This window comes from Callithrix jacchus, chromosome 12 (assembly GCF_049354715.1).
Source record: "Callithrix jacchus isolate 240 chromosome 12, calJac240_pri, whole genome shotgun sequence".
Taxonomy (NCBI): Eukaryota; Metazoa; Chordata; class Mammalia; order Primates; family Cebidae; genus Callithrix; species Callithrix jacchus.
The window spans coordinates 55,079,538-55,107,445 of NC_133513.1; the positions used below are offsets into that span (position 1 = coordinate 55,079,538).

The 27,908-nt window shown below is 47.6% G+C and overlaps 1 protein-coding gene across 2 annotated transcripts in view; it reads left to right on the plus strand.

The window, feature by feature from the left end:
- Positions 1-2,832: 2,832 nt before the first annotated feature.
- The window catches only part of DUSP29 (dual specificity phosphatase 29), a 37,883-nt gene continuing 12,807 nt past the window's right edge, over positions 2,833-27,908 (plus strand). The window contains exons 1-3 of one of the 2 annotated variants that reach the window (XM_009009679.5): positions 2,833-2,912; positions 18,428-18,478; positions 18,954-19,187. In XM_009009679.5, coding sequence (XP_009007927.1) covers positions 18,988-19,187 — 200 coding nt within the window. In that variant the 5' untranslated portion in view covers positions 2,833-2,912; positions 18,428-18,478; positions 18,954-18,987. The remainder of the gene's footprint in view (positions 2,913-18,427; positions 18,479-18,953; positions 19,188-27,908) is intronic. The other variant, XM_009009678.5, reaches the window with a different exon arrangement.

The following is a 27,908-nucleotide window of genomic DNA, read 5'->3' on the forward strand; positions in this document are numbered from 1 at the left end:
TGACCTGGCTTGGTGGCTCATGCCTATAATCCCAGCACTTTAGGAGGCCAAGGTGGGTGGATCACTTGAGGTCAGGGTTTGAGACAAGCCTGGCCAACATGGTGAAACCCTACCTCTACTAAAAATACAAAAATTAGCCAGTCATGATGGCACACACCGGTAATCCCAGCTATTTGGGAGGCTGAGGTGGGAGGATGGCTTGAATCCAGGAGGTCAGAGACTGCAGTGAGCTGAGATTTCGCCACTATACTTACTACACTCTGGCCTGGGTGACCAAGACTCTGTCTCCAAAAAAAAATATTCCCCTCTTGAATAGGTGTCTTCTCCAGGACAATGCCTGGGCGGGCTTTTTGAAAGAGAATGGGGGGACACCCTAGGCTTAACCTGCCTGGGAGACTGAGACTAAGAGGGAGCTGGAGCTGAGCTGCTCTGCATGGCAATAGGAGGACTCTCTAGCCTGTTGAGGCACTCAGCTCTAGACAGGAGGCAAGAGATGACAACTGAAGAAAAAGGAAGGCTGTGACAATTGCATGTACAGAGAAGAGCCTCCTGAGCACGGCAGTACACAGAAAGGCCTTGGAGATGGAGCCCAGCCAATAGTTTTCAAAGAATGGGGAGGTTGAACATTGAATGTGGCGTTGTCTCCTTCTCTGTGCTGCAGTTCCTCTTCCCCACACAAAGCCTTGGGCGAGTGATGGAGGAATAAAAGAAGGTGGTGGTGTTAAGCTTGGAATGAAGTTGCAGGAGAGAGAGGTCAGAGGTGCCGGCGAGGGTGGAGAGGCCACAGTAGAATTGACTTTGGAGAAATAAGAGCCATCCTACTATTCCTTTCCCAGGGGGAAAACAGTCCTCTGAGATGTTGGAGAGGGCTTTGGACTTCCTGCAGCACATGGGCCTCCGTTTCTCTTGCTTTGCTTGTTTTTTTTAATATGAAGGAAGAGAGAAGTGCGGACTTACAGCTATTGGATCTGGCCTTTGGGTGGGTAGGGAGGCCTCTCCCCTGGGCTCCAGCTGTACTCAACCTCCATGCATATTCAGGTATCCACAGGGCACTAAGAGCCTCTGGTTCTCTATCCCTGTCACCCTCTTTTTGGCCTATTTTGATTAGTGAAGGATTGGAGGAGGGGTCATCAGTCTTCTGGTCAACCACATTTAGGTTCTACTCTGCTGGAGGTCATAATCCAACAACCCACCAAATTCTCCTCTTGACTTTATGTAAATTAAGTCATTGAACGTTTCCTGAATGGCGTGAAATATTCTCTCTCTCTCAATCATCTAGCTTGCTCAGATGTCTTTAGATATTTGATTTTTGCCCCCTGCTGAACCTACGTCTTCAGAGCTCCCTCTTGCTTTCTCAGCCCTTGACTAGGGCTGGGGCTGCCCTCTAGGCTCCCAGCTAAGAAGAAACCCTTCTCTCTCTTTGTCAATTCCAGCATCTCTGACTCCCATAGTTCTTGGGGTAAGTGCAGAAGGGCCTTTTGACCTTCCTGTTTTGACTCCAACACTTGACAGCCGAGATAGTTGGATTCTGACATTATGACTTCATTGTACACTCAGATTCTGTGTATTTGCCTTGGGAATTTTCTTCACACCAAGAAATCAATAAGAGCTAAATCACTTACTAGTTTTGCAATGAATAGTACTAGTAGAAATAATCACTAGAAATAAAACTGGCAGTAGCTAATGTAGCAAATTGTGAGGAAGATCTCTGGTTTGCTGAATAGAGTTGCAGAGGACAATGTAATGACCCCAAGGCAAGAAGACTGTGTTAAGTGAAGGATGTGGGAGCCTGGTGCCTCCTTCCCTACTTCTCCCAGTGCTTCACACACCAAAGCACGCCCCAAAGAGGGCGACGAGGATGGACATGAATGGAGAACCACATCATTCATTATAAGGACCTGTAGCAAGCCCTGGAAAGATTTTACTAGAAAATTAGAGGAGACCGGGTAGGATTTTGCCCGTCTGTATTAAAAAGGGGTGGCTACATTGGTAGGGCTTGGTGGGGGGATCCAAGAGCAACGAATACTAGAGCCATTGAGGAGGGAGGTTGACAGAAGAAAGGGCCAAGAAGAGAGACCTTGGGATGACTGTTAATGACGGGTAACCTTAAATATTTTTTTTTTTTTTTTTGAGGCAGGATCTTGCTTTGTCACCCAGGCTGGAGTGCAGTGGGACAATCCTGGCTCACTAGAGACTGTCAAATATTCTAATACCACTCCACTCTTGATCTCATTTAGTCCTCATAGCAATATAAGACGAGGATATTATGATCATTATCCTCACTGAAGCCCAGCATGGTTGCGTGTGTACTACGGTCTCACTGGAAGCCATACAGCACAAACCCTCCCCGAGCTTAGAGTCTTTCTCAGAGTTTCATGGATCACCCTGTGTGATGTGGCATCCATTCCATTGGGCTCTCAGAAATGGCTCCACAAAGTCTCGGAAAAGGCTGGAATAGAGAGCTCTTCCCATGCTGGGCACCCTGGCCCTCCCATGGGCTCTGTGCCAGTGGGCAACCCTCCCCTGTTCTAGCTGTTCTGGAACAGGGCTCAGGGCAGGGCCTGTAGACACCTGGCCTCATCCATCCCGGGAAAACAAAGCTGGAAAATTCCTGTCTGTCCCTGCCCTGGCGGCCACATGTCCTGCCTCTGTGGCTGGGCTGGAGACAAGCATATGGGCTCCAGGTACAGGGCTGCCTAAGTCAAGGGTTTCAGGTCGCACTGGTGAATCATTTTGCAAGCAGATGTCATAGGTCTCCTCGTAGACTGGACAGCGCACAAGGTCAGCGTCAGCAGATCTGACCCTAAAAATAGGCCCTCTGTTGCCAGTCGGGGTGGTTGGGTGTGCAGCCGCCGCATGCCCCACAGACCAGCACCTCCTGAGCCAGCCAGGCCCCAGCACAGCACACCCAGGTAAGGCCCTTGGGTGGGGAGGCCGACACCCCTTGGGTTCAGCCACGTATTCTTTGGGAGCCTGGGTGTGGGGATTAGAAGCCCCTTTTCCACCCTGCTCCTGGAGCTGTGGGGAACAGCTGACATCCTTCCAGTGTGAAAAGCTTCTTGTCCTTTTTCTAGAGGCACCATGGAATTTGCTCCATGTCCCCTCTCAAATCTGAACTTCCAGTTCAATGACCATTTCTAAAGGATAATGGGATGGATTGAAGCTCATCAGGCCCTCATGAAGCATTGGATGCATTGTATCATATTTCCCATTCTGAGGAGGTTCCACGTTTGTCCATTTAGCCAGTAAAGAAGGAGAAATCTCTGGGACAGGAAGGAGAGAGGCCCTGGAGTGGCTTGGGTCCTGTGTAGGGCAGCACCAACGACAAGAAAGTACTTAAAGCTCCAAGGAGATGAGAAATTTCCCTGTGTCCTGGGTAACTAGAAAGCATCATTTGGACAGAGTGACTGGTTTGGAAGTATTTCTTAGTCCTGGTGGGAGGATGGGGCTGCGGATGACACCGCCGTGGTAGAGATGTGGAGGTTGGGTCATGAAGGATCAGAGCCACCGGACCAAGAGTGTACGCGTCACCGCGTCAGGGCAGGAAGCGGACGGGCCTGTGTCTCAGACCAGGTCTCTCCCATTAGACCCTGGTACTCTTGTGCTGTGGCCCCAGGGGAACCTTCATGGGCCTGGAATCCAAAAACTGTTGGGCCTGGGGGCTCTGATTGTTCCGGAAAGTGGAATATGCTCCAGGGAGTGTGAGGAGAGGGGCACGAGGAACTTGTCTGGAGAGGTTGCCGCACTCACGGCTGCCAGCACCTGGGGTCCCTGGCACTGGGTGTTTCTTCTGCTGCCCCCACCTGTAGCTTGTGGTCCCTCCTTGTCCTTGCATGAGAAACTCATCTGGTCCCACCAACAAATCCGAGGGCCATTAACAACGCTTGAAGGGCTTCCGAGCTGAGTTCTTAACAAGGAAGGAGCGTTGGGCATGGAGGCTGCGGTGGACGTGGGGTGGGTCTGAGGAGAGTTAGTGGGAATGAAACAGGAAAGGTTCCCTTGTCCCCCTGGAAGTGCGTGTGATGGGGGTGTGGCTTGCTTCTTCAGTGCCCAGCTGCTCAAACCTCTAGGGGAGCATACAGGCTGTGGGACTCCAACACCACGGCAGTGTCTAGGGGTGAATGTTTACAGCTGAAGCTCCAGTGGGTGTGCGTTATGGGGCGCTTTTTTAGCTTGCCCTCTCTGGGCGGCTTGTGTTAACCAGCTCAGTTAGATCCCCTTCCTTATCACAGGACAGAGGGATTTCTGTATCCCGGGGTTTCTTGCCTTGGTGTACTGGAAGAATTGGCTTGGAGAGTGAGTGCAAGGTTTTATTGAGAAGTAGATCTCAGCAGATGTGGGGGTCAGAACGGAGATGGATTTCCTGTGCAGTTACGCCACTCAGTGGCAGACTCCTCTCCAAGCTCTCTGGTCAAACTGAGTCGTTCTGTTGCTGGTTGATGGCTGGTGGCCTGCCGCTGCCTGGCGGGCGTGATCTTCTGTCAGTGTGCTCTCCACAACACACCGCTAGTGTCTTCCATGTGTTCCTCAGGACATCCAGCCTCTTGTGTGTCTCAGGGATTTATAGGTACAGGATGGGGGTGTGGCGGGCCAGGGTGGGCTTGGGAAATGCAACATTTGGGCGTGAAGGCAGGAGTGCTGGTCCTCACCTAGGTCTGTGGCGGTGGAGGCCTAGCCAGGGACCTGCCTTTCTCTACGCAGCACTCCCCCGCCCCCGTCTGGTATCAGGAGCTCACCTGGCTCTGAAGGATCTTCATGGGCAAAAGCAGATCTGTGCTGAGGGTGAGGAGACCGGCAGTGGTCCTCCACCATCAGACAAGCTGGAGGCCCTCTGGGGACATTTCAGTCGTGGCCGAACCTGGTTCTGGGTTGGGTGGGAACTTGGTCTTGTCTGCGGGAAGTGCTTCCATGGCTGTTGTCAACCCCACAGCAGATGAGGGTTTGAGGGGAGGCCCTGAGGCCTGGGGCTGGGCTGCGAGCATTTTCCAGCAGCCCCAGGGAGGCCCAGGTGAGTCCACCAAGGCAGGGGTAAGCAGCATTGAGGACAGGTGGTGTTTTCTGTGCTATGTGCCTGGCACTGTTCCAAGAGCTCACCTGACAAGTAGGAATCATTTGTTCCTCATAACTGCGACAGCTTTATGAGGGATGGACAGCACAGCCCCCTTTCACATCCGACACAGAGACACAGATACTAAGTGTTCTGCCCAAGGTCATGCAGCCTAGCCAGGGACAGAAGCCAGAGCCCAGTGTGCCTCAGAGTCTGGGGTGTGGCCGCTTTGCCCTGCTGTCCCTCAGCGGGTTAGGGGCTGGGTGGCATCTCACCCACTCCTGCTCTTCTCAGTCCCTAAATTCCAATCAGGGCCCCTCTCCCAGGGAGGCCCAGCCTGGAAACAGCCACTCCAATTTCCCCGGCCAGGAATCAGCTCTACTTGTCCTCTTCGGCCTGACTTCAAAGCAGATGATGTGTTCATTTCCTCTTCTGGTGGTCATTCATGTTTCTGGGCCCACCCCTTCCACAGTAACAAGGAGGTAAGACCTCCTAGCAGCCTGGCCCAGAGACCAGAGACTGACTAGCTGGGGAGAGTCCTCTCTCCTACTCTCTGGCATGTCACGAGGGAGGCGATGGGCCCTGTCACCCACAGCACAATGCTCAGGCTCACAAGTGCCCATCTTCTCCGTCACAGCCTCCCTACCGAGACCTCTGCCCCAGCCATCTGCTCTACCCACTCTTTCCTATTCTCGGCAGGGAACATAAATCCCAGGACAGCTGGGAATTCCCCACTCACCCTCCCGGCTGCCTCCTGTCTCTGCTCCCTGAAGCCCTCTTTGAGTCCATGTAGTGTGCCAAGGGCTTAGATAATATCATTTAATTCAGCCACCAAGGAGGTGAATGTTATCTCCATTTGACAGATGAGGAAGCCGAAGCCCAGGTAGTGAGACTCCAAGGCCCGTGAGAGCCACTTGCTGCAACTTCCCATGACTGCTCCACTCTGGGGAGGGACGCATGCAGAAGTGAAAGGCCCAGGCATGCCCTCAGGAGCTTTGTGACCAAGAATGTAGTGATGTATCCATTGCGGTGGGTTGGGATGTGGAGCTGTTGGGTTGAGTCCCATTTATACCCCTTACTAGCTTAGTGTGTTGTTTCTTAACCTCCCCGGCCCTCATTTTCTCATCTGTAAAGTGGAGACAATTATTCCTATCTAGAAGGATTTTTTTTTTTTTTTGAGACAGAGTATTGCTCTGTCACCAAGGCTGGAGTGCAGTGGTGTGATCTTGGCTAACTACAACCTCCACCTCCCGGGTTCAAGTGATTCTCCTGCCTCAGCCTCCTGAGTAGCTGCAACTACAGGTGCTCGCCACCACGCCCGGCTAAGTTTTTTGTATTTTTAATAGAGATGGGTTTCACCATGTTAGCCAGGATGGTCTTGATCTCCTGATCTCATAATCTGCCTGCCTCAGCCTCCCAAAGTTCAAAGTGCCGGGATTGAAGGCATGACCCACCAAGCCTGGCCTCTTCTATTTTCCTAAGACTGAGTCTCGCTCTGTCTCCCAGGCTGGAGTGCAATGGCGTGATCTTGGCTCACTGCAACCTCCACCTCCCAGATTCAAATGATTCTCCTGCCTCAGCCTCCTGAGTAACTGGAATTACAGACACATGCCACCACCACTGGCTAATTTTGTATTTTTATTGGAGGTGGGGTTTCACCATGTTGGTCAAGCTGATCTCAAACTCCTGACCTTGTGATCTGCCCACCTTGGCCTCCCAAAGTGTTGGGATTACAGGCGTGAGCCACTGCACCTGGCCTCTTTTTTCTTTTCTTTTTTTTTTTTGAGACAAGGTCTCACTGTTATCCAGGCTGGAGTGCAGCAGCACGATCTTGGCTCACTGCAACCTCTGCCTCCTGGGTTCAACTGATTCTCATACCTCAGCCTCCCTAGTAGCTGGGATTACAGGCATGCACCACTATGCCTGGCTCATTGTTTTTTGTATTTTTAGTAGTGACAGGGTTTCACCATGTTGGTCAGGCTCATCTTGAACTCCGATCTCAAATGATGCACCTGCCTGGGCCTCCCACAGTGCTGGGATTACAGGCATGAACCATCGTGCCCGGACACTATCTAGAAGATATTGAGAGTAGATAATCACTGGGCACTAAATAAAAGTAACATAACCATTTCCCTGGGTCCAGCCAAGGCCTTGATTTCTCTGCGAGCTTTTGTGGGTGGCAGATTTAAGAGGTGCTGGTGGTCATGGCTGGGTGAGGTGGCTCATGCTTGTAATCCCAGCACTTTGGGAGGCCAAAGCAGGTGGATTGCTTGAGCTCAGGAATTTGAGACCAGCCTGGGAAACATGGAGAAAACCTGTCTTTACTAAAAATATAAAATCAGTCCGGCGTGGTGGCTCATGTTTGTAATCCCAGCTATTCGGGAGGCTGAGGCAGGTGGATCACTTGAACCCGGGAAGTGAAGGTTGTGGTGAGCCAAGATCTCGCCATTGCACTCCAGGCTGGGCAACTAGAGTGAAATTCCATCTCAAAAAAAAAGAGGTGGCAGCCCTAGCCCCTCACCTTCCCGAGGCCCAGAGTAGCATCTGAGACGGGACTAGTGATGAGTAAGTGGCCTGGACAGGAAGTGGTGGAGCGGCAGGACCATGGTGAGGACTGCACCTCCTGAGTCTTGCCCGTCCCTGAACAAGGAAGGCTTGTTCTGAGGTGAGGCCAGTGGGAAATGGTTCCTGTGAACTGCCTGTGGTGTTTCCACACGTCTTCAGAGGGAGTGAAGGCCCAGCTGCTTAGGATTCAGGAACCACAGTAAGCCTGGTCAGACGTCACAGCCTTGGCCTCCCATGCCAGAGCTCCCTCTCCCCCGGCCACCCGGGGAAAGTCCATCCCAGAGGGTTCCCTTGTCTGAGAAGGAAGCTGAGTGTGGCCTCCAGCCTCCTCAGGGTTTCCAGGAGGCCTGCCTCTGCCAAACCAAGACTGGGGAAATCAATTCGAAGTTCATAAATTACCACCCCAAGTGCTTTGAAACCATTTGAAGAGTTAATCAAACAAGTTCATGACATCAACACCATCAGAGAAGGAATATTAAATTACTTTTAAAATGAAGGCTCTTCTGTGTCTTTTAATACAAGGATTTTATATTAATTCACATAATTGCCTCCTGTTAACATACTTGCCAGAATCCAAAAGAAAAAAAAAAAATCTGTTAAACTTGGAATATGTCTGATACATTAGGAATTAAATCACAGGCAACACAAAATTCCTGGGTTTTTACGTCCAAGTTTTCATTAAAAAGAAAAATCCACATCTTTTATTTCCTAGTTGGGATCATTTTTGTAGATCTAAAATGCATAAAGACAAGCACTGACTTGTAGTAAGTTAAAAATATGTACATATTCAAGATGAAATTTGGGTGGGAAAAAATATGAACATATTTACATATGGACACTGCTGCCAATTTCCACCCCTCCCCACATACCCCAGCAAGTAGGTATTACTCTCCTAATAGAGTAATTTACCGAACCACAATAACATTTTTACTCTCCCCTTTCTTTCCTAGCCAAACTTGGGTGGTGCCATGGAAGAAGCATGGTACACAGGCACTTTAACACAGACCAGATTTCCCCATGAGCGCCATGCTTCAGAAACACAAAAATGCAATGGGTGTATACACAGTCGCAGATACAGAATGCCTTCGAAGGGAGAGGAGGATTTTTCATATTTAGAAGGTTCTCACTCTGTCATCCAGGCTGGAGTGCAGTGGCACGATCATTGCTCACTACAGCCTCAAACTCCTGGGCTCAAGCGATCCTCCTGCCTCAGCCTCTCAAGTAGCAGGGACTGCAGGTGCATGCACCTCCATGGTCAGCTATTTTTTCTTTATCTTTTGTAGTGACAGAGTTCTTATTATGTCGCCCAGGCTGGTCTTGAACTCCTGAACTCAAGCAATCCTCCCGCCTCAGCCTCCCAAAGCACTGAGATTACAGGCCTGGGCCACTGAACCCAGCCTTTACTATATTTTAAAATGCCAAGGTGGTAACTTTTCAGTTATATGTATATAGCTTTTAAAACTTTTCTTGTAGAAGGCTGGGTGTGGTGGCTCATGCCTATAATCCCAGCACATTGGGAAGCTGAGGTGGGTGGATCATTTGAGGTCAGGAGTTCAAGACTAGACTGGCCAACATGGTGAAACCCCATCTCTACTAAAAATATAAAAATTAGCTGGGTGTGGTGGTGAGCACCTGTAATCCCAGCTACTCTAGAGGCTGAGGCAGGAGAATTGCTTGAACCTGGGAGGCAGAGGTGGCAGTGAGCCAAGATTACACCACTACATTCCAGCCTGGGTGACAGAGTAAGACTCTGTTTCAAAACAAAATAAAATATAAAATAAAATAAAATATTTTCTTATAGAGACAGGCTCTCACAATGTTGCCCAGGCTAGTCTCGAACTCTCAGGAGAGGAGAATTTTTTTATATATATACTATAAATTGTTCTACTCAGCTAAAAACCTATAGAAGGCAGAGCCCTCCCTGACCTGGCCCAAGACACCCCTGCCTGGTCCCCTCCCATGCTGGCCTGGCCCAGACTGACCCTACATAGGGACATACACAGTAAAGCTTTGGAGTCAGGGTCAGGCCTAACTTCCGAGGGGAAGTCCAGGAGGGAACGATACCACTCCCCATCCCTTCTTGTGACCCTCCAGAGCACCCTGACATCAGCTGAGTTAGACTACGACCAAGCTAAGTAGAGTCAATGATGCTGGCTCTGACACTGGGGTGGGGAGGGAGGCTGTCCTCTTCATCTGAAGTCAGAGGGGAAGGAAGCTCCCCACTAATCCAAGATGGATTTACCCCAAGCTTCAGAACCCTGTACTTGCACCAGCCTCTTCCAAGGCCCTATACCTATTTGGTTTTCTTTTACTTACAGAAATTGAGGTTGGGGGCAGTGGCTCACACCTGTAATCCCAGAACTTTGGGAGGCCAAGGCAGGTGGATTGCTTGAGGTCAGGAATCTCAGACCAGCCTGGCCAACACGATGAAACTCCACTTCTACTAAAAATACAAAAATTAGCCAGGTGTGGTGGTGCAGGCCTGCAGTCCCATCTACTTGGGAGAGGCTGAGGCAGGAGAACTGCTTGAACCCAGGAGGCAGAGGTTGCAGTGAGCCAAGATTGTACCACTGTACTCCAGCCTGGGCGACAGAGTGAGACTGTCAAAAAAAAAAAAAAAAACAAACAAACAAAAAGAAAGAAAGAAAAGAAAAGAAATTGAATAAGCTTCAAGATCCATAAAACCTAGATTCCTCCTGCTTTCTCAGGAGGCACAGGGGCTACAACCACCTTCTGACAACATGGAGGCCTGGCTGAGGAGGACACAGAGCTACCTTCGGGGAGCTCCCACTTGACAGGAGGCATTTGGTGCCACCAGAGAGGTGTGAGGAGCAGGGTCAGAACTTGTCCCGAGAGCCATCTTCCTGCCTTGGCCCGTGGGTTTCGGGCGAGTGTCTACTACGTGCAGAACACTTCTAAAATAGAACTTTCACGGAGTTTTGTTTTTTTCCCTCCATATGCTCAAGTAAAACATGTCTAGCACAGAAAATTTAGAAAGATGGTTACTTTAAAAAAAGTAAACAAAAATCACATAATTTCATCACCCTAAAACGAGCTTGTAGCCAGTGTTAATATTTTGGGGAAATGTATTTTTGTATAAGAACAGGATGGTTCTGTATTTGCTGCTTCACAAACTTCTGTGCTCTCTCTCTCTCTCTCTCTTTCTCTCTCTGCTGGCGCCAGCCTCTTTCTCTTTGATTTCTTGAAGCCACTGAGAACATGGCTGTTGTGTGTAATAATTCTTTTGAAGGGTGAGGGTCCCAATGAGAGGCCTGCCACGACTGTGGGGCACTGCCAAGTTGAAGGTTAGGAACCCATGTTCTCAGTAATCCAGTGGCTGTTCCTCCCCCAGAAACTCCCCACTTGGGGGTCTCCAGCTCCAAGTGCTCCTTTCCTCAGCCCCGCTGTGGGGCCCCCCTCATACTCCTTCTAGAATGTTCTAGGAAACTCAAAAGTCTCTTGCTTTATTGTACAGAACAATTTAGTTCTCTTTGTTTCATTCCACCTCTTTCTGGGCCATGCTGCAGAACTCATCTTTTTCCCATCAAAGAGATCCTCAAATAGGCCAGGTGCAGTGGCTCACACCTGTAAGCCCAGTGCTTCAGGAGGCTAAAATGGGAGGACCATTTGAAGCCAGAAGTGGGAGACCAGCCTGGGCACCGTAGCAAGACAGTCTCTACAAAAAAAAAAATTAATAATAGTAAATTAGCTGGGTGTGGTGGTACATGCCTGCACTCCTAGCTGCTGGAGTGGCTGAGGTGGGAGGATGCCTTGAGCCTGGGAGACTGAGGCTGTAGTGAGCCGTGACTGAACCACTGCACTATAGCCTGGACAACCGAGTGAGGCCCTGTCTCCATGAAAAAAAAAAAAAATCCTTAAATAGTATTTTTTGTTAAGGAAGAAGCCTGTATGTGGCTCTTCAAAATAATAAAATGGCTGGGCATGGTGACTTATGCCTGTAATCCCAGCACTTTGGGAGGCTGAGGTGGGTGGATCACTTGAGGTCAGAAGTTCGAGACCAGCCTGGCCAACATTGTGAAACTTTGTCTTTATAAAAAATACAAAAAGTAGCTGGGTGTGGTGCCAAGCACCTGGAGGCTGAGGCAGGAGAATCACTTGAACCCGGGAGCTCCAGCCTGGGAGTACACAGTGAGACTCCATTTCAAAAAAAGAAAAAAAAAAAAAAGAAAATAGGTAAGACTTCTTTCCTGACACATGCTCTCATTTCTAGGCATGGCTCCCTGGCCAATCTCTGCAGGCTCAAAGGTTCTACTTAGAGATTTAATTTTCCCACTGAAATGAATTATGCATCTCTCCAGGCCGCTTCTCCCATCTGCCACCTTAGCAAGCAAAAGGGTTCAGCTTGAGGTTTTTTGTTTGTTTGCTTGTTTTAAAAGCATTTTTGCCCCTCTAGCTATAGCTCCATTTTTCTCAAAGAAGGCCCTGGAGCTCAGGGAGAATGAAATGTGTAGATCTGAGGATCTTCAGGGATTGTCGGGGCCAGTGACAGTTCAGTGAGTGCCAGGTCCCAGGAGCTGGGGTAGAAATCGCAAAATAGAAGTCACAAGCAGCTTCCTTTCAAGACTGTTCTGTTTGGCCAACACAGTTTAAAAATATACACATGGTTATTTATTATAAAATATCATTATTTATTAAAAGAATCCCAAATTAGGAAACAGAAAAAAAAGTCACCCATAGTACTGACATTTTGATGTTTTTTTTCCCTAGTTAAAAAAAACTATAAAGGCTGGGCACGGTGGCTTACGCCTATAATCCCAGCAGTTTGGAAGGCCGAGGTGAGCTGAGTTGATCACGAGATCAGGAGTTTGAGACCAGCCTGGCCAACATAATGAAACCCCATCTCCACTAAAAATACAAAAAATAGCTGAGTGTAGTGGCAAACACCTGTAGTCCCAGCTACTGGGGAGGCGGAGGCAGGAGAATCGCTTGAACCTGGGAGGTGGAGGTTGCAGTGAGCTGAGACCACACCATTGCACCCCAGCCTGGGTGACAGAGTAAGACTCCGTCTCAAAACAAAACAAAACAAAACAAAACAAAAACAAAAAACTATTTTTTGCTTGTTTGGGTTTTTTTATGCATAAAGTAAAATAATGGTGTCAAATTACAGTTTCAAATTCATATTAAAACCTTTTCTACCTGGGCAAAGAAAACCTTTACAAAATGCAAGCCTTACAATAGAAAATTCTAAAATAAGCCAGAGGCAGTGGCTCATGTTTGTAATCCTAGCTCTTTGAGAAGCTGAGGCAGGAGGATCCCTTGAGCCCAGGAGTTCAAGATCAGTTTAGACAACATGGTGAGATATCGTCTCTAAAAAAAAACTTAAAAAAAAAATTAGCCAGGTGTGATGGTGCAACCTGTGGTCTCAGCTACTTGGGAGGCTGAGGCAAGAGGATATTGAGTCCAGGAGTTTGAGGCTGCAGTGAGCTGTGCCACTGCACTCCAGCCTGGGAGACAAAGTGAGCCCTGTCCCCCGCCAAAAAAAAGTCTGAAATTGAGTCTGAGTTAATGAGGAGTCCCTGTGCTGACAGCTCTTCAGAGGCAAGGTCACTATTTCATGGGAGGAAATGGCACTCCAGGCCTTAGTGGTCAAGTACTTCTGTTACCGTGGTATCTTTGTCTTTTCTTTTTACTGTTTTTTTTTTTTTGAGATGGAGTTTTTGCTCTTGTTGCCCAGGCTAGACTGCAATGATGAGATCTCTGCTCACTGCAGCCTCCACCTCCCAGTTTCAAGAAATTCTCCTGCCTCAGCCTCCCGAGTAGTTGGGATTACAGGCATGTACCACCACTCCCGCTAATGTGGTTTTAGTAGAGACAGGGTTTCTCCATGTTGGTCATGCTGGTCTCAAACTCCCGACCTCAGGTGAACAACCCACCTCGGCCTCCCAAAGTGCTGGGATTACAGGCATGAGCCACCTCACCCAGCCTACATTTTAATTTTTAGTTGACAAATAATAATTGTAGGTATTTATGGGATACAATGTGATGTTTTGATATATGTATACCATATCTTTCACCTTTAAATGTTTTAAAATTAGCTTTACATTAGTTTAGTTTCCTTTTAAAGCAGACCCTGAGACCAGAGTTTGGGTGCATGTTATTTCTTTGAGAGGTGCTCCTGGGAACACACTGTGGCATGCACAGCTCCCGAGAGAGAAGCAGCAGTAACGGATGTGTGAGCAAGCAGAATCCCACTCTGGGCAACTGGAGCTCCAACACACGGGCCAGTCTCTGGGAGACTGTGCAGGACATACTTCCAAACTGGGCCACTCAGGGTGGAGGAGGTGGGGTATTTATCCACCAACTCCTGCCCCTGATTGGTGGTAACTTCTGGGGGATGTTAACTCTGCATACAGCTGGCCTGACCAGCACAAGGACTAGAAAATGCCCTCAAGCAGGAAAACAGGCACCTGAGGTAGGAAGCCTTTTGTGTATAAGGACTGTCCACTTCCGTTGCTGTCCACTTGAGCTGAGGAGGTAGCTGTAGGCAACTGTAGTAGATGCTAACCCTGTAACAGGGTAAGGAGAGCATCCACTATAGGTGCTTACATTTAAAAATCAGTAGATTTCTCACAACAATCTATAGGGATCATAAAAACACCAGAAAATCTGGGCTTGCATTCCCACATGGGACGGCAAGCTGCTGCCCTCTTCAGTGGAGGCATATGCTCCCTGGTGTGCCACACTCCCTACCACTCCCTAATGTCTCTTGCCTGAGGCCAACAGTCAGCTTTTTGTTTGTTTAATTTACTTTTTAAAACCCAACGCTTCTTTCTTCTGTGTTATCTGCCTGGCCCCTCCCAGAAAGAGCCTGAGTATGTCACCTTTTAAGGAGGAGACATGCTGACGTTGCATGTAGGCCAAGTCGCCTCGGAGACAGTGTTTGATTTCCTGGGACCAGATCTTTAAATATGAAGCTGTAACAGGAACCTGGAGGCCTCTCTTGACAGCCTGCCCAACTCTCATTATGACATTTAGCCTGTGATTGATATTGTGTGTGTCATTGAGACCTTGGCAGTTAATCTCTGGGTCGAATCTATGGAAACCAAACAGAACAGATTTGTCTTCCCTTCCATGTTGGCTGTGATCTGGGAAACAGATGCTCCTGGCCTCTCTGAGAATTAGAGTTGGGAGCCATGCAGAGAGGGCGCACACAGGCCGCCTTCAGAATTTGGAAAGATTACAGGTCTGTGGTTTCTGGACGGCTCCACACTTTGTTCTCTTTCTCCATCAAATCTGCACGCTGGAGGATAATAGATCCCAGGGCTCCCTCTGCGTGCCAAGCTCCTCAGGGCAGACCGCACCACTTCCTCTTTTGTCTGGAAATCCAGCCGAGGCTTTCAGCACAGAGATGGAGATGGGGATGGTTCCCTCCACAGTGTAAGGAAGAAGAACGGCCTCACCAATGGTGAAGTCAGCCTCATTGATCAAAAAAAGGCAGACGGAGGCTTCAGAATGAAATTGACTCCAGTGTCTTCCAAAAATCACCTCTTCTGAAGCTCCCATTAATGGCAGGCAGAGTTAAAGAGGGCCTGAACCATCACCTTTAGATGTATGGTGCCCAGTGTCTACTCACTTCAAACAAGAAGAGTGGGTGCCATGGATGGGCTGAGCTTCAGACCTTTAGACACTGTGGGCCTGAAGCTAGGAGAGCTATAACTATGCTCGTAGAGGACTGAGGGGTCTAGGCTTGCTTCTATGAGAAAGATTTCTGGTCAATCCCGGAAATAATTTCTCCCTTCCTGTCTGGAAGCACAGCAGGCAGGCCTGAATCGAGTTCAGGCCTGACAGACCATCCATGGCAGGAGGGCAGCCCACTCTGTGCCTGTACTCCCCTCCCTTCGCCCTCCTCCAAATCAGCCTGCAGGCTCAGTCCTGCCTTAGCAGCTCTTGCTGAACCCCTAGCACAGGCCTCACAGCCCTTAATCATTCCTGTACCCCTCAGTCATTCATTCACTCATTCCGTTCATTCACTGAGCCACTTCCTCATTCAACCCATATCTCTGAGCGCTTCCTATGTGCCAGACTCCAAAACTACAGAGAGAAGCAACACTCAGGAGCCCCGAAGCAAGGTTCTCTCTCCTCCCAGCCTGCAGCTGCATTCTGGGGCAAAGACTTGGCCTTCCAGCCCAATGGGACAGCGGGAGACATTCTGAATGAGCACCCTCACTACCTTTCCCTCGACTCCACAGCGGCCTGGCTCTCTAGCCACATCTCAGACAATTATTACCAAACTTTACTGAGCATCAGACTCACCTGGGAGCTCATTAAGATACAGATGCCTAGGCTCCTACCCTGGTCTAGGGTGCAGCCCGGGAATCTGTATTTTTGATCAGTGCCAGGTGACTCTGACGGAGGTGGTCTTCAGACCACACTTTGAGAGACTCCATAGGAGGGTCCCCTCTTCTGCCCATTGCCCTCCCCACACCCCACCAGAAAGCAGAAAGTTGAAGGAAGTCATAAATCCTGGCTTCCCACAATCCCGACAGATACACACAGCTAGCTAGTGATCCTTTAAATCATCTGCTATGGACTTGGGAGAATCGAATTCCCCAAAGCAGTGGTCTCAACCCTTTCCTTTCAAATTTCTATCATGGAGAATTTCAAACACACCTGAAGAGAAACAGCAAGTGGCCAGGTGTGATGGCTCATGCCTGTAATCCCAGCACTTTGGGAGGCTGAGGTGAGAAGATCACTTGAGCTCAAGAGTTCGAGACCAGCCTGACCAACATAGTGAGGTCTCATCTCTACTTTAAAAAAGGAAAAAAGAGAAACAGCTTATAACCATCATCCAGCACCATCACTCATAGCCAACCCATCTCATTTACACCTCCATCAATAGCCGGCCCCAACATTATTATATTCTTCTGATGGTATTATTTTTGAAGCAAATATTTCAGTATGTTTTTCTAAAAGACAAGGCCTGGTATAACGTAACTGTTGTCAGAATCTCTGCAAGTTGGCTGATAGACCCAAGGACCCAGAGGAGATTGAGGTTTTTCTCTGGTGAGACGACTCCTGCCATGGTGGTGTGCTCTTCTATCGGAAGGCATATGATGTCTGATCATCTCTTCTTATTCGTATGTGGTGCGCAGTCCATGCTCAGTGTCTGGATGCAGCAGCTCATCAGGTGGTTAAAATGGTGCTTCCTTCTTCATCCATTATCTGGAATACTTCTATAGAAGAAAATTCCCCTTATCGACCCAGTAGTATATAATTTGTCTAAGAGAGGAGCAACACATGCAGATTCTTCTCCTTTAACCATCTTCAAAATGAGGAGCTGGTTCCCAAACATCTTCTGACTGTGAATAATTAAGGTTTTTGTTTTATTTTGTTTTTGAGATAGAGTCTCCCTTTTTTGCCCAGACTGGAGGAAGTGATGTGATCATGGCTCAATATAGCTTGACCTCCTGGGTTCAAGTGGTCTTCCCACCTCAGTGTCAGCTGCCTGAGTCCTGAGTAGCTGGGACTATGGGCATACACCATCACCCCCAGCTAATTTTTGCATTTTTTATAGAGATGGGTTTTGCCATGTTGCCCAGGCTGGTCTTGAACTCCAGGGCTCATGCAATCCGCCCACCTCAGCCTCCCAGAGTACTGGAGTTACAGGCGTGAGCACCGCTCCCATCCTGTTTTCAGCACTATTATTATTAATATTCTTATTATTTTGAGATGGAGTTTTCCTCTTGACTCCCAGGCTGGAGTGCAGTGGTGTGATCTTGGCTCACTGCAACCTCCGCGTCCTGGGTTCAAGTGATTCTCCTGGCTCAGCCTCCTGAGTAGCTGGGATTACAGGCGTACTGGCTAATATTTTGTATTTTTAGTAGGGACAGGGTTTCACCATCCAGGTTTCACCCAGCTGGGCAGGCTGATCTCAAACTCCTGACCTCAGGTGATCTGCCCTCCTCAGCCTCCCAAAGTGCTGGGATTACAGGTGTGAGCCACCTTGACTGGCCTTCAGTATTATTATGACCTAAATGTTTTAATCCACAGGAGTTATTTTTATTTTTCATGCTCAAGTTGTCCCATTTTGATAAGTGGGAGCTTCTTCAAGTTGTATTCTGAGTCCATTTGACATGTTCTTTATGGTCGTTGAAGCCATGAACCCTTTCTTCCATTCTCCACATCCCGGGCCTGCCCTTCCTCACACTGCACCTTCCATCTCCCTCCCTCTCACACTAAGACCCTGTGCTACACACATCTTCAATTTACCATCCTCCTTATCTGTAAAATGGGACTAATGATAGGGTATTAGGATAACCCTACCTCAGCATTGTTAAGATTAAATGGATTTACGATCTCAAGCACTGGGAACAGTGTCTGGCACACATTAGGTGTTACATAGGTATTTGTCAAATAAATAAATAGCATTCCCTCCCGTCATTCACCTCCATGATTATCAGTCTTCCCACCTTTTCCTCCTTCCCTCCAGTCTCAGAGCAGGAGCACAACTTCCCTTTCCAGGCTGTCTGACCATAGGTGCATCATTTACTCAACTCAGGAAACAATCACTGTCCAATTCCACTGAGAATTTATTTATTTCCCTGGGGACAATGGAAAGTCCTCTCCTGCGTTCAACTGGCAGAGCCTGACAAGCTCTCCAAATGCACATTTCAATCTGGAGGCATAGCTTTCTTTCTTTCTTTTTTTCTTTTTTTTTTTTTTTTGAGGCATAGCTTTCTATCTTGGTAAGTTAACGCAGTGATGGCCAGGCTCCCAGTGTGAGAGCCGTGAGCATCGCCTTCAGCTCTCCTGACAGGTTAACCCTCAAGCGGCCACATTTCCTCCCCTCTCCAGGCTTCTGAAGTCCTGCTGATGTGCGCATGGACCAAACCCAGGCCCGGACAGGTATGGCCTTGGTGATGCACTCTTTCCACTGGCTGATGGCTCCCTGCAGACCCTGAGAGGGCCACGAGCCTGGAATGTCAGGGATCTTCTGGGCCTTCCTATTTCGAGTCCCAAATGGCCCAAACCAGTCAGATAAAGGAAAAAGCACGCACCAAAGGAGTAAAGCTTGAAGACAGGTGGGAAGGAACTGGCTGCTTACAGGATTTCTTAGCCTCAGAGCCCGCCTTGGCTCACGTCCAAGGACCCCAACTCTCCCACTCTGGAAAGATTGGCACACTGGGGAAGTGTCATTTAACTGCCATCAGGGCCTTCCTTGTTTACCTGCATGGCCTGGGAAGAGGAAACGGGGGCATAGCAGGCCGGGGAAATGCTTGGCAAATTTTAAAGGTAGCTTATTCCTCCCTCTTTTTGTAAAGCCCATTCCCTGCCTCAGTGTCCCCTGAGAACCCCCATCCTGCTTCTCTCTCATAACCAGCTGCAGAAAGGAGAGAAAATCCCTTGGCTCTAAAATGACATCCAGAGAAGTGAAGACAAGCCTCAAGAATGCCTACTCATCTGTCAAGAGGCCATCATTGAAGGTGGAGGAGGAGGGTGACGAGGAGGACTACTGTACCCCCGGAGCTTTCGAGCTGGAGCGGCTCTTCTGGAAGGGCAGTCCCCAGTACACCCATGTCAACGAGGTCTGGCCCAAGCTCTACATTGGTGATGAGTAAGTGCCCAGGCCCAGCCTCGCTCTGGCCTCACCTGGGAGTGGGCAGCAGCCCCTCCCCAGGCCACACTCTGTGCCACCTCCTAGCCATGGGCTTTGGAATTTTTAGCTGTTCTGTGAGAACTCAATTAGTGAGGGCTGGGCTTATCTGCACATTATAGAAAACCTAAAAAAAGGCTTAGGCAAGATAGAGGTTTATTTCTCTCTGGCAATATCAGTGCAGAGGGAGGTGGGCTGGGGCTGGTATGGCCACTGCAGGGCCATCAAGGACTCAGACTCCTGTGTTTCTGTGCCACTGTCCCACGGGTGTGGCTTCTTCTCTCCAGGTTGCTGCAGGGTCCCAGATTGCCACCAGGGCTCCGGCCATCAACTCGAGGACCCAGACAGCAGGAGGGTGGAGGGAAAGAAAGAGTAGAAGGGCATCTTTCCAGAGCAAAGTCCCATCCCTAACTTTCCCTGCCCCTAGCTGCAAAGGAGGCTGGGAAATGCAGTTTTTCATTTTAGTTAGGTATAATATCCTCAAGAATAAAATCAATTCTTAGGTTGATGGTACAGGAACACATCAATGTATGTCTGGAAGAATGGTAGCCTAGGCCGGGCATGGTGGCTCAAGCCTGTAATCCTAGCACTTTGGGAGGCCGAGACGGGTGGATCACGAGGTCGAGAGATCGAGACCATCCTGGTCAGCACGGTGAAACCCCGTCTCTACTAAAAATACAAAAAATTAGCTGGGCATGGTGGCACGTGCCTGTAATTCCAGCTACTCAGGAGGCTGAGGCAAGAGAATTGCCTGAACCCAGGAGGCGGAGGTTGCGGTGAGCCGAGATCGCGCCATTGCACTCCAGCCTGGGTAACAAGAGCGAAACTCCGTCTCAAAAAAAAAAGAATGGTAGCCTAAGTTGAGGTTGCTGTCACCTCTATTCGATTTTTATAATCACTATTACCCACTCCCTACAAAGCTGAACCTACTGTAAATAATATTAATAACGATAATCACTGTCCCTTCTTGAACACTGTATGCCAGGCACTGTGGTAAGCATCTTGCATGCATGATCTCATTTTACTCTCTTGATAACCCAATGAAAGAGTCTATCTAGTCTATCTAGTTACTCCCATTATAAATATAGGGAAGCTGAGGCATGGAGCAATTAAATCACTGGCCCAAGGTCCCACAGCTCAGTTGGTGAGTACAGGCATGCGCCACAACACCCAGCTAATTTTTTTTTTTTTGAGATGGGCTGTCCCTCTATCACCCAGGGTAGAGATTGGATTTTACTGTGCTGGCCTAATTGGTCTTGAACTCCTGACCTCGTAATCCACCTGCTTGGCCTCCTAAAGTGCTGGGATTACAGATGTGAGCCACCTCTCCCAGTCCTATATTTCCTTTAAACAATAAAAAAAAAAAAGAGGAATCATAGGCTGGGTGGTATGACTCATACCTGTAATCCCAACACTTTGGGAGGCTGAGGCAGAAGGATCACTTGAAGGCAGGAGTTGGAGATAGCCTGGGCAAAATAGTGAGATCTTGTCTATACAAAATAAAAGAACACAAAAAACAAAAACCACCAGCATGGTGGTACACACCTGTAGTCCCAGCTACTGGGGAGGCAGGAAGATTGCTGGAGCCCAGGAGAGTGATGCTGTAGTGAGCCAAGATTGTGCCACTGCACTTTAACCTGAGGGATAGAGCAGCACTTTGTCTAAAAAAAAATGATACTATAGATACACATTGTTGTATACTTTTACTAATCCATAGATAGTTGTGCCACAATTTACCCAATAATTTCTCAGTTGTGAACATTGGGGGAAGGAAGGAGAGGGGCATAAAGAAACTCCCTAAGGTTTTCTTCTTTGAATTAGGCTTTATCGAGAAATAATTCATAGACATAAAGTTCACCCTTTTAAAGTATAAAATTCAGAGGTTTTGTTATATTTACAGAGTTGTGCAACCATCATCACTCTCTAATTTTGGAATATTTTTGTCACCTCAAAAGGAAACCCTGAGCCCATTTAACAGTCACTCCCCATTCCCTACGTGCCCCTCAGGCCCTGGCAACCACCAATCTACTTTGTGTTTTGTTTTTTTTTAATTTCTAGATTTCAGAGGACTACTTTGTGTTTTTATAGATGTACTGATTTCCAGACATTCTGTATAAATGGAATATTATAATACGTTCCTGGCTTTCTTTTACTTTGCATAATGTTTTCCAGGTTCATCCGAATTGTACTTGTGTCAGTATTTTATGTCTTTTTATTGCCAATCTCCATATGATTTTCATACTTTTCTGAAAGTCTAAAATTAGTTCAAAATAAAAAGGTACACATATACTTTGACCCAAAATATCACATTAAGAAATGTAATTTACAGAAATAAGAGTAGCAATAATTAGAAAATACGTGCAACAATGCTGATATAACACTGTTTGAAGTAGCAATAAGGGGGGGGGACTGACATCTCTAGTCTTTTAATAAAATATTAAATAAATGTAGTAAATATTTCCCATAATGAAAGTAATAGGCTGGGTGTGGTGGCTCTCCCCTGTAATCCAATCACTTTGGGAGGCCAAGGTGGGAAGATTGCTTGAGCCCAGGAGTTTGAGACCAGCCTGAGCAATATAGCAAGACACCATCTCTACAAAAAATTTTTAAAAATTATCTGGGCTTAGGCCAGGCACAGTGGCACATTCCTGTAATCCCAGCAGTTTGGGAGGCTGTGGGTGAATCACGAGGTCAAGAGATCGAGACCATCCTGGCCAACATGGTGAAACCCTGTCTCTACTAAAAACACAAAAATTAGTTGGGCGCGGTGGCGCATGCCTGTAGTCCCAACTACTTGGTTGGGAGGCTGAGGCAGGAGAATCACTTGAACCCGGGAGGTGGAGGTTGCAGTGAGCCAAGATCATGCCACAGCACACCAGTCTGGGCAATAGAGTGAGACTCTGCCTCAAAAAAAAAGTGATCTGGGCTTGGTGATGTGTATCTGTAGTCCCAGCTCACTATAGCCATGACCTCCTGGGCTCAAGTGATTCTCTTGAGCCCAGGAGGTCATGGCTATAGTGAGCTGTGATTGTGCCACTGCATTCCCATCTGGGTGACAAGAGTGAGACCTTGTCTCAAAAAACAAACAAACAAACAAAGGTAACATATGCTCATTGTATAAATAGAGAAGTCTTGGTTTTCCTATTGGTAAGAAGTTAATAAGATAACCTTCCTCATAGGGCTGTGTGGATTAAGTGGGGTAATGTGTGTAAAACAGTGCACTGCTTAGTACATAGGAAGTGCTTAATAAAGGTGAGCTATGATAATAAAAAAAATGATAAATGTAAGGAAGATTGCTTTCAATATCCCAAAGCAATCACCATTACTCCAAAGATACTCCTATTAATATTTTAGCACATTTCCTCCTAGACTCTCCAAATATTACTTTTGGTTTTGGAATTTGTTTTCATATAATTGTAACTATATTGATTATTCATTTTCTCTTATTTCTCACATAGCATCATTCATAAACATTTTCTATTATATGCTTCTTATATATTTAATTATAATAGACATATGACAGTATATCAGATGAATAGAAGAGCTTTCATTTAACTACTTCCCTATTGTTGGACATATCCATTATTTCCATGTTTTCACTTTTATAAACAACGCTGCAGTGGACATCTTTATGCATAATGCTTTTTCTATATTTACAATTATTTCCTTAGATCTGACCCTAGAAATGGTACAACTGAGGAAAGCAGGATTAAGATTTTAAAACTTAAACTGTCTGTGTCTTTATCTATGCTGTTCCCTTTGCCTAAAATGTCTCCCTGCACCTCATGTTCAAGTCCAGATCCTATGCATTCTTCAAAGTCCACTCAAGCCACTTCTGCCATGAAACTAGCTTTCCCCAATCCCCATTGTGAGAAGTAAGCTTTTCCTCTGTATATTACATACTGTATTTACCTTTCCCATAGCTTATAATAATAATAGCTAAGTTGTATTGAATTCTTAGGTGTTAGGTGTCGTGCTTTGTGCTAGGCGTCATTTAGACTCCACAACAACCCTGTAAAGGAGAAACCATTATTATTCCCATTTTGCAAATGGACAAGTCATAGCTCAGAGTTCATTCATTCAGCCAGTCAGCCAGGAAGCGTTTACTGGGCACCCTGCTTGGAGCTGCAGGAGAAATAAGGAAGAAACTGAAGCTCAGAGAAATCTAGTGACTAGCCCAAGGTCTCACCACCAGAAAGGGGTAAAATTCATACTCAAACCCAGATCAAAACAAAAACAAAAACAAAACATGGTCAGTCAGGTACAGAAGCTGTTTCAGAGATGAGGAGGGGAGAGCAAGGAGATATGTAGAAATGTAACAGGGAACAGAAATAGCAGTGAGTACTGGAGTGGAAGGAGCACAGGGTTTGAATCTTGGCTCTTCCAGTTACCAGATGTGTGACCTTGGACAAAGTATTTTACCTCTCTTCACCTTATATGGCGACAGTGATAGGACTTACCTCACAGGGTGAAGATTAAATGAAATAAAACAAATGCTAGAGTATTATCTGGCATGTAGTAAATGCTCAGTAAGTGCTTGGTGCTATTACGGATCTGAGAAAGATCACAGAAGACATGGATCCAGGTTTGACTTTGAAAGATGGGTAGGATTTCAAAGAAATGCCAGGCAGAGGAAGCAGGATGGTAAAAGCTACAGAGGTGAGGAAAACGGGGATTCATTGGGAATACAGGGGATGAATGTGGTACACTTTCAGAGGGTCTGAGATTAAGCCAAATTCTACTGCTGTGTGGTCAGTTTCAACTGGCTATGCTAGTCTAACTGCTCACCCCAACAACTTGGCAGCCTGCACAGCAGTGGCTCATTCCTCACTCACACTGTAGTCTATGGTGGGCCAGCTCTGCTGCGCTCCCGGCCACTTTACTCTAGGACCCAAGCTGACAGAGCAGCCCCTATCTGGCCGTGCAGCAGAGAGAAAAGAGAGACCTGGCAAACCATAACCTGGTTTCGAAGTGACACAGGCCATTTTTGCCCACATTTCATTGCTAAAAGCAAGTCCGTGCCAAAGCCTCATGTCAGCGGGGCAGCAAAGTATAACTAGCTTTGCCAGAGGGGCTGCAAATGCTCTAACAATAATGCCATCCGCCGCAGCCTCCTGGTCAGGCACATTGGCATTGGGCAGGTTCTTTTACCTTTTCCTCAACTTGAAGAATAGTTGGCAGGGGGCAGTAGCACATGCCTGTAATTCTAACACTTTGGGAGGCCAAGGTAGGTGGATCGTTTGAAGTCACAAGTTCAAGACCAGCCTGGCCAACACGGCAAAACCCCATCTCTACTAAAAACACAAAAATTAGCTGGGTGTGGTGGCGGGCGCCTGTAATCCCAGCTACTCAGGAGGCTGAGGTAGGAGAATTTCTTGAGCCTGGGAGGCAGAGATTGTAGTAAGCTGAGATCAAGCCACTGTAATTCAGCCTGGGGGCAGAGTGAAACTCCATCTAAAAACAAAAAAAAAGTAATAGACAAATGCAACTATTATAGTTACCTAACAAAAAAGAAATCTGGAAAGGTAGGTCAGAGACAGCTCATGGAAGGGTGAATGCCGGCCAAGGGACTTCATTCAGAAAACCATTGAGTGTCTGAGCAGAACCGACATGTTCTTGTTAATAGAGTGTCAGACAATAAAATATGCTTGCCTCCTTGATGTTTGACCCTGAACTTGCTTCTTTCAACCAAGAAAATGGAAAATGTCACTGCCCTTTCAATTCAATCCAGCTCTGCCTAATCGAGCCCCAATACAAGCACATGCAGGTGTGTGAGACTTGCATCCCCAGCTGGGGGAGGGAGCCTCAAGTCAGCCCAGCGGGGTGCTTGTCCCTAATCTCAGCCCTGAGCTATGGGCTCCTTTCTGTGACACTCACTTAACAAGGTTAATAAGACTCACAGATGCTTATTGCCAGAGCAATCACTCCACTGCTAATGTAGCCATGCAGAGGTTATAACCTGGGCGGTGAGCAGGCAAGGCTGCCTGTGTTTCTTGGTCTCTTTGTAGGGGGGTTACCCAAAGCAGCCAAAAGCTCCAAGCTGGTTCCTCGTGCACAAAGCCTCAGTTTTAATTTGATTATTTATATTTTGGTTAGATTTTTCCTTTTCCTAAAATCACCTAAGATTTTTGAAAGCCCAGTACCAAGTCTCTGGAAGTGAAGGAGGTCAGGACCCAGGAATAAGGATGGATGTCCTGGGACAGGCAAACCATCTATCCCTGGAGCCCAGGCCAGGGATATATCTCTAAGATGAAGCTTACTCTTTCCCTATTCCTTTTTTGGCGAGAGGCGAGCGGCTAAGAGGCGAGTGGCTAAGCATTTGCTCTGGAGCCACAATGTCTGGGCCATATACTGGTTTCTGTGTGGCCTTGGGGAAGTCACTCAAGCTTTGTGACTTTCAACTTCTTTACCTATAAAATGTGGATTCTATGCGTTAACGCACACAAAGCACGTCTCATATTGCCTAGTACATTCATCAAGTTTGAACTATGACAACTCAGGCAGGTTCTGGAAATTGGACTCACAGTGTATGAGGAAGGTAAAAAACAGTCACTGTGCCTTGCCACCCAGGGTCCCCGTGCTAGGGGAAGAAGCCTTGGGACAGAAAACAACCCTGGGTCAGATTTCTCCCATGAGATTACATCATGAGTGTTGGAAGGAGGGCAGACTGTTGAAGGAGGACCTGTCCTCCTAGGCCTTCTGGGAAGGTGACCTGAGGCCTAAGAAGGCAGACACTTCAAAGTTTCAAAATTGCTAAAGCATTTCCTCAATCCCAGGTTAGCCCAAGGGGATTTGCCAAGTGGGCTGCTTGGTAACTCCAAGTCCCCATTGCTCAGCAGCCCAGGGGAGGAGAAAGGTGGCCCTGCCACTGCAGCCTGATGAGGAAAGGCCATAGACAAGGGGGCAATGTGGAGGGTGCTCAGGCTGCCGCCTCAGCAGGTCAAAGGGGTTGGGCCTGGCTGGCCGCCTTGCAGATATTCCTGGGGTTTGGGGGAAGAATTCTTCACTCAAGGTGCTGCCACCCACACACCACTCATTCTTCTAACTTGATAGGGGTCTGAATCTGCCATAAGTGGAACTGCAGGCTCAGCGTTGGGTGAAGGGCTCAAGCATGACTTGGCAGTCCCCATTGTGTACTGCCATCAACTATGTGTGGCCTTTGGCAAAGCATTTTATTGTTCTGGGACTTAGTTTCTTTTGTGTTTTTTTTTTTTTTTTTTTTTGAGACAGAGTCTTGCTCTGTTGCCCAAGCTGGAGTGCAGTGACACAATCTCAGCTCACTGCAACCTCCACCTCCCAGGTTCAAGCAATTCTTCTGCTTCAGCCTCCCAAGTAGCTGGGATTACAGGCACGTGCCACCACACCTGGCTAATTTTTTGTATTTGTAGTAGAGACAGGGTTTCACCATGTTAGTTAGAATGGTCTCAATCTCCTGACCTTGTGATCCACCTGCCTTGGCCTCCCAAAGTGCTGGTATTACAGGTGTGAGCCGTTGCACCTGCCCAGGACTCAGTTTATTTATTTATAAAATAAAGGATGATTTCAAAGGTTCCTTTCTAGCTCTAAAATAAAATTATTTAAGAAATGGCCTATTAAATGAATTAGGCTTTATTAGGTTCAAGCACATACTTGTTTTATTACTTTTAAGTCATTCAAATTAGATCCAAATTAGGTTAACCAAGTGTTGCCCTCTAGAGAGCCAGGGACTGGCGTCAATGATGAGATAAGAATAATTCATCACCTCTTATCAATCAGCAGTCCCTAAATGAGTGCTTCAAAAATGCTTGAGTATGCTTGAAAGCACTAAGTTTCTGTAATTTAAATATTCTCACTTTAATCTCGTTCACATCTTTCATTTGCTTAGCAAAATCTTTTTTCAGTCCTTTTTTTCCCTATAGTCAGCAGGAGGGGAAATATCCTGGCTACTGTCAAAGTGATTGCAAATTCCTAGGCAGGGCAGCCTCCAGTGATAAGGCTTGGCTGAAACAGAATAATTGAGAAATCTCTCTTCCCTCTCCACAATGTGGGTGTTGGAGAGCCAGTGTCAGGATGTGGTTAAACTCTTCCGCTGCTCATGAAATTGTGGGGGCCCTCAGGAGCTCCTTGTTTTTGCATAAACTACAGTGGCCTCCAAGGTCTGACATTTGGGGTCAGATTCCTGCCAAGGCCTGCGGCCTGCCCCACCCTGTCCCAGGCTTTCCAGGGGACCCTCTGTTTTGTCCTTTCTGCTTTTCTGCTTCTGACCAGACCCACAGCCTTAGAAGCCAGAGGGATCTCCAGGGCTGGCCTGGCGTTGACAGCCTGGGAAGTGAGGTGAAGGCAAGTCAGTAAGCTGAGACAGTTCCTTCTCCTTGAAAATGAGGAACTAATTCCACCTTCAGGACCGAGCAGGGATAAAATTAACCTGCTTTCTTCGAGGTGTGGGTGGTGTGACTAGTTTAGGATGCAGCCAAACAGTCAAGGTTGCCAATTTAACATGCCGGGCGTTACCTGAAATAACTAGAAATTCCAACTACTGAAGGCGACCGAGCATAGCTGGGCAGCGGTCACGGGCAAGATGGCTGGGGAGAGATGCCTGAGGCCCTGGCCTGGCCTGGCCTTCTCACTGCCAGAATTCGGCTTATCGGTCAAGGCCTCAAGCAACATCAGCCATCTCCTTGCATGGTTAGGCTAATGCCGAGT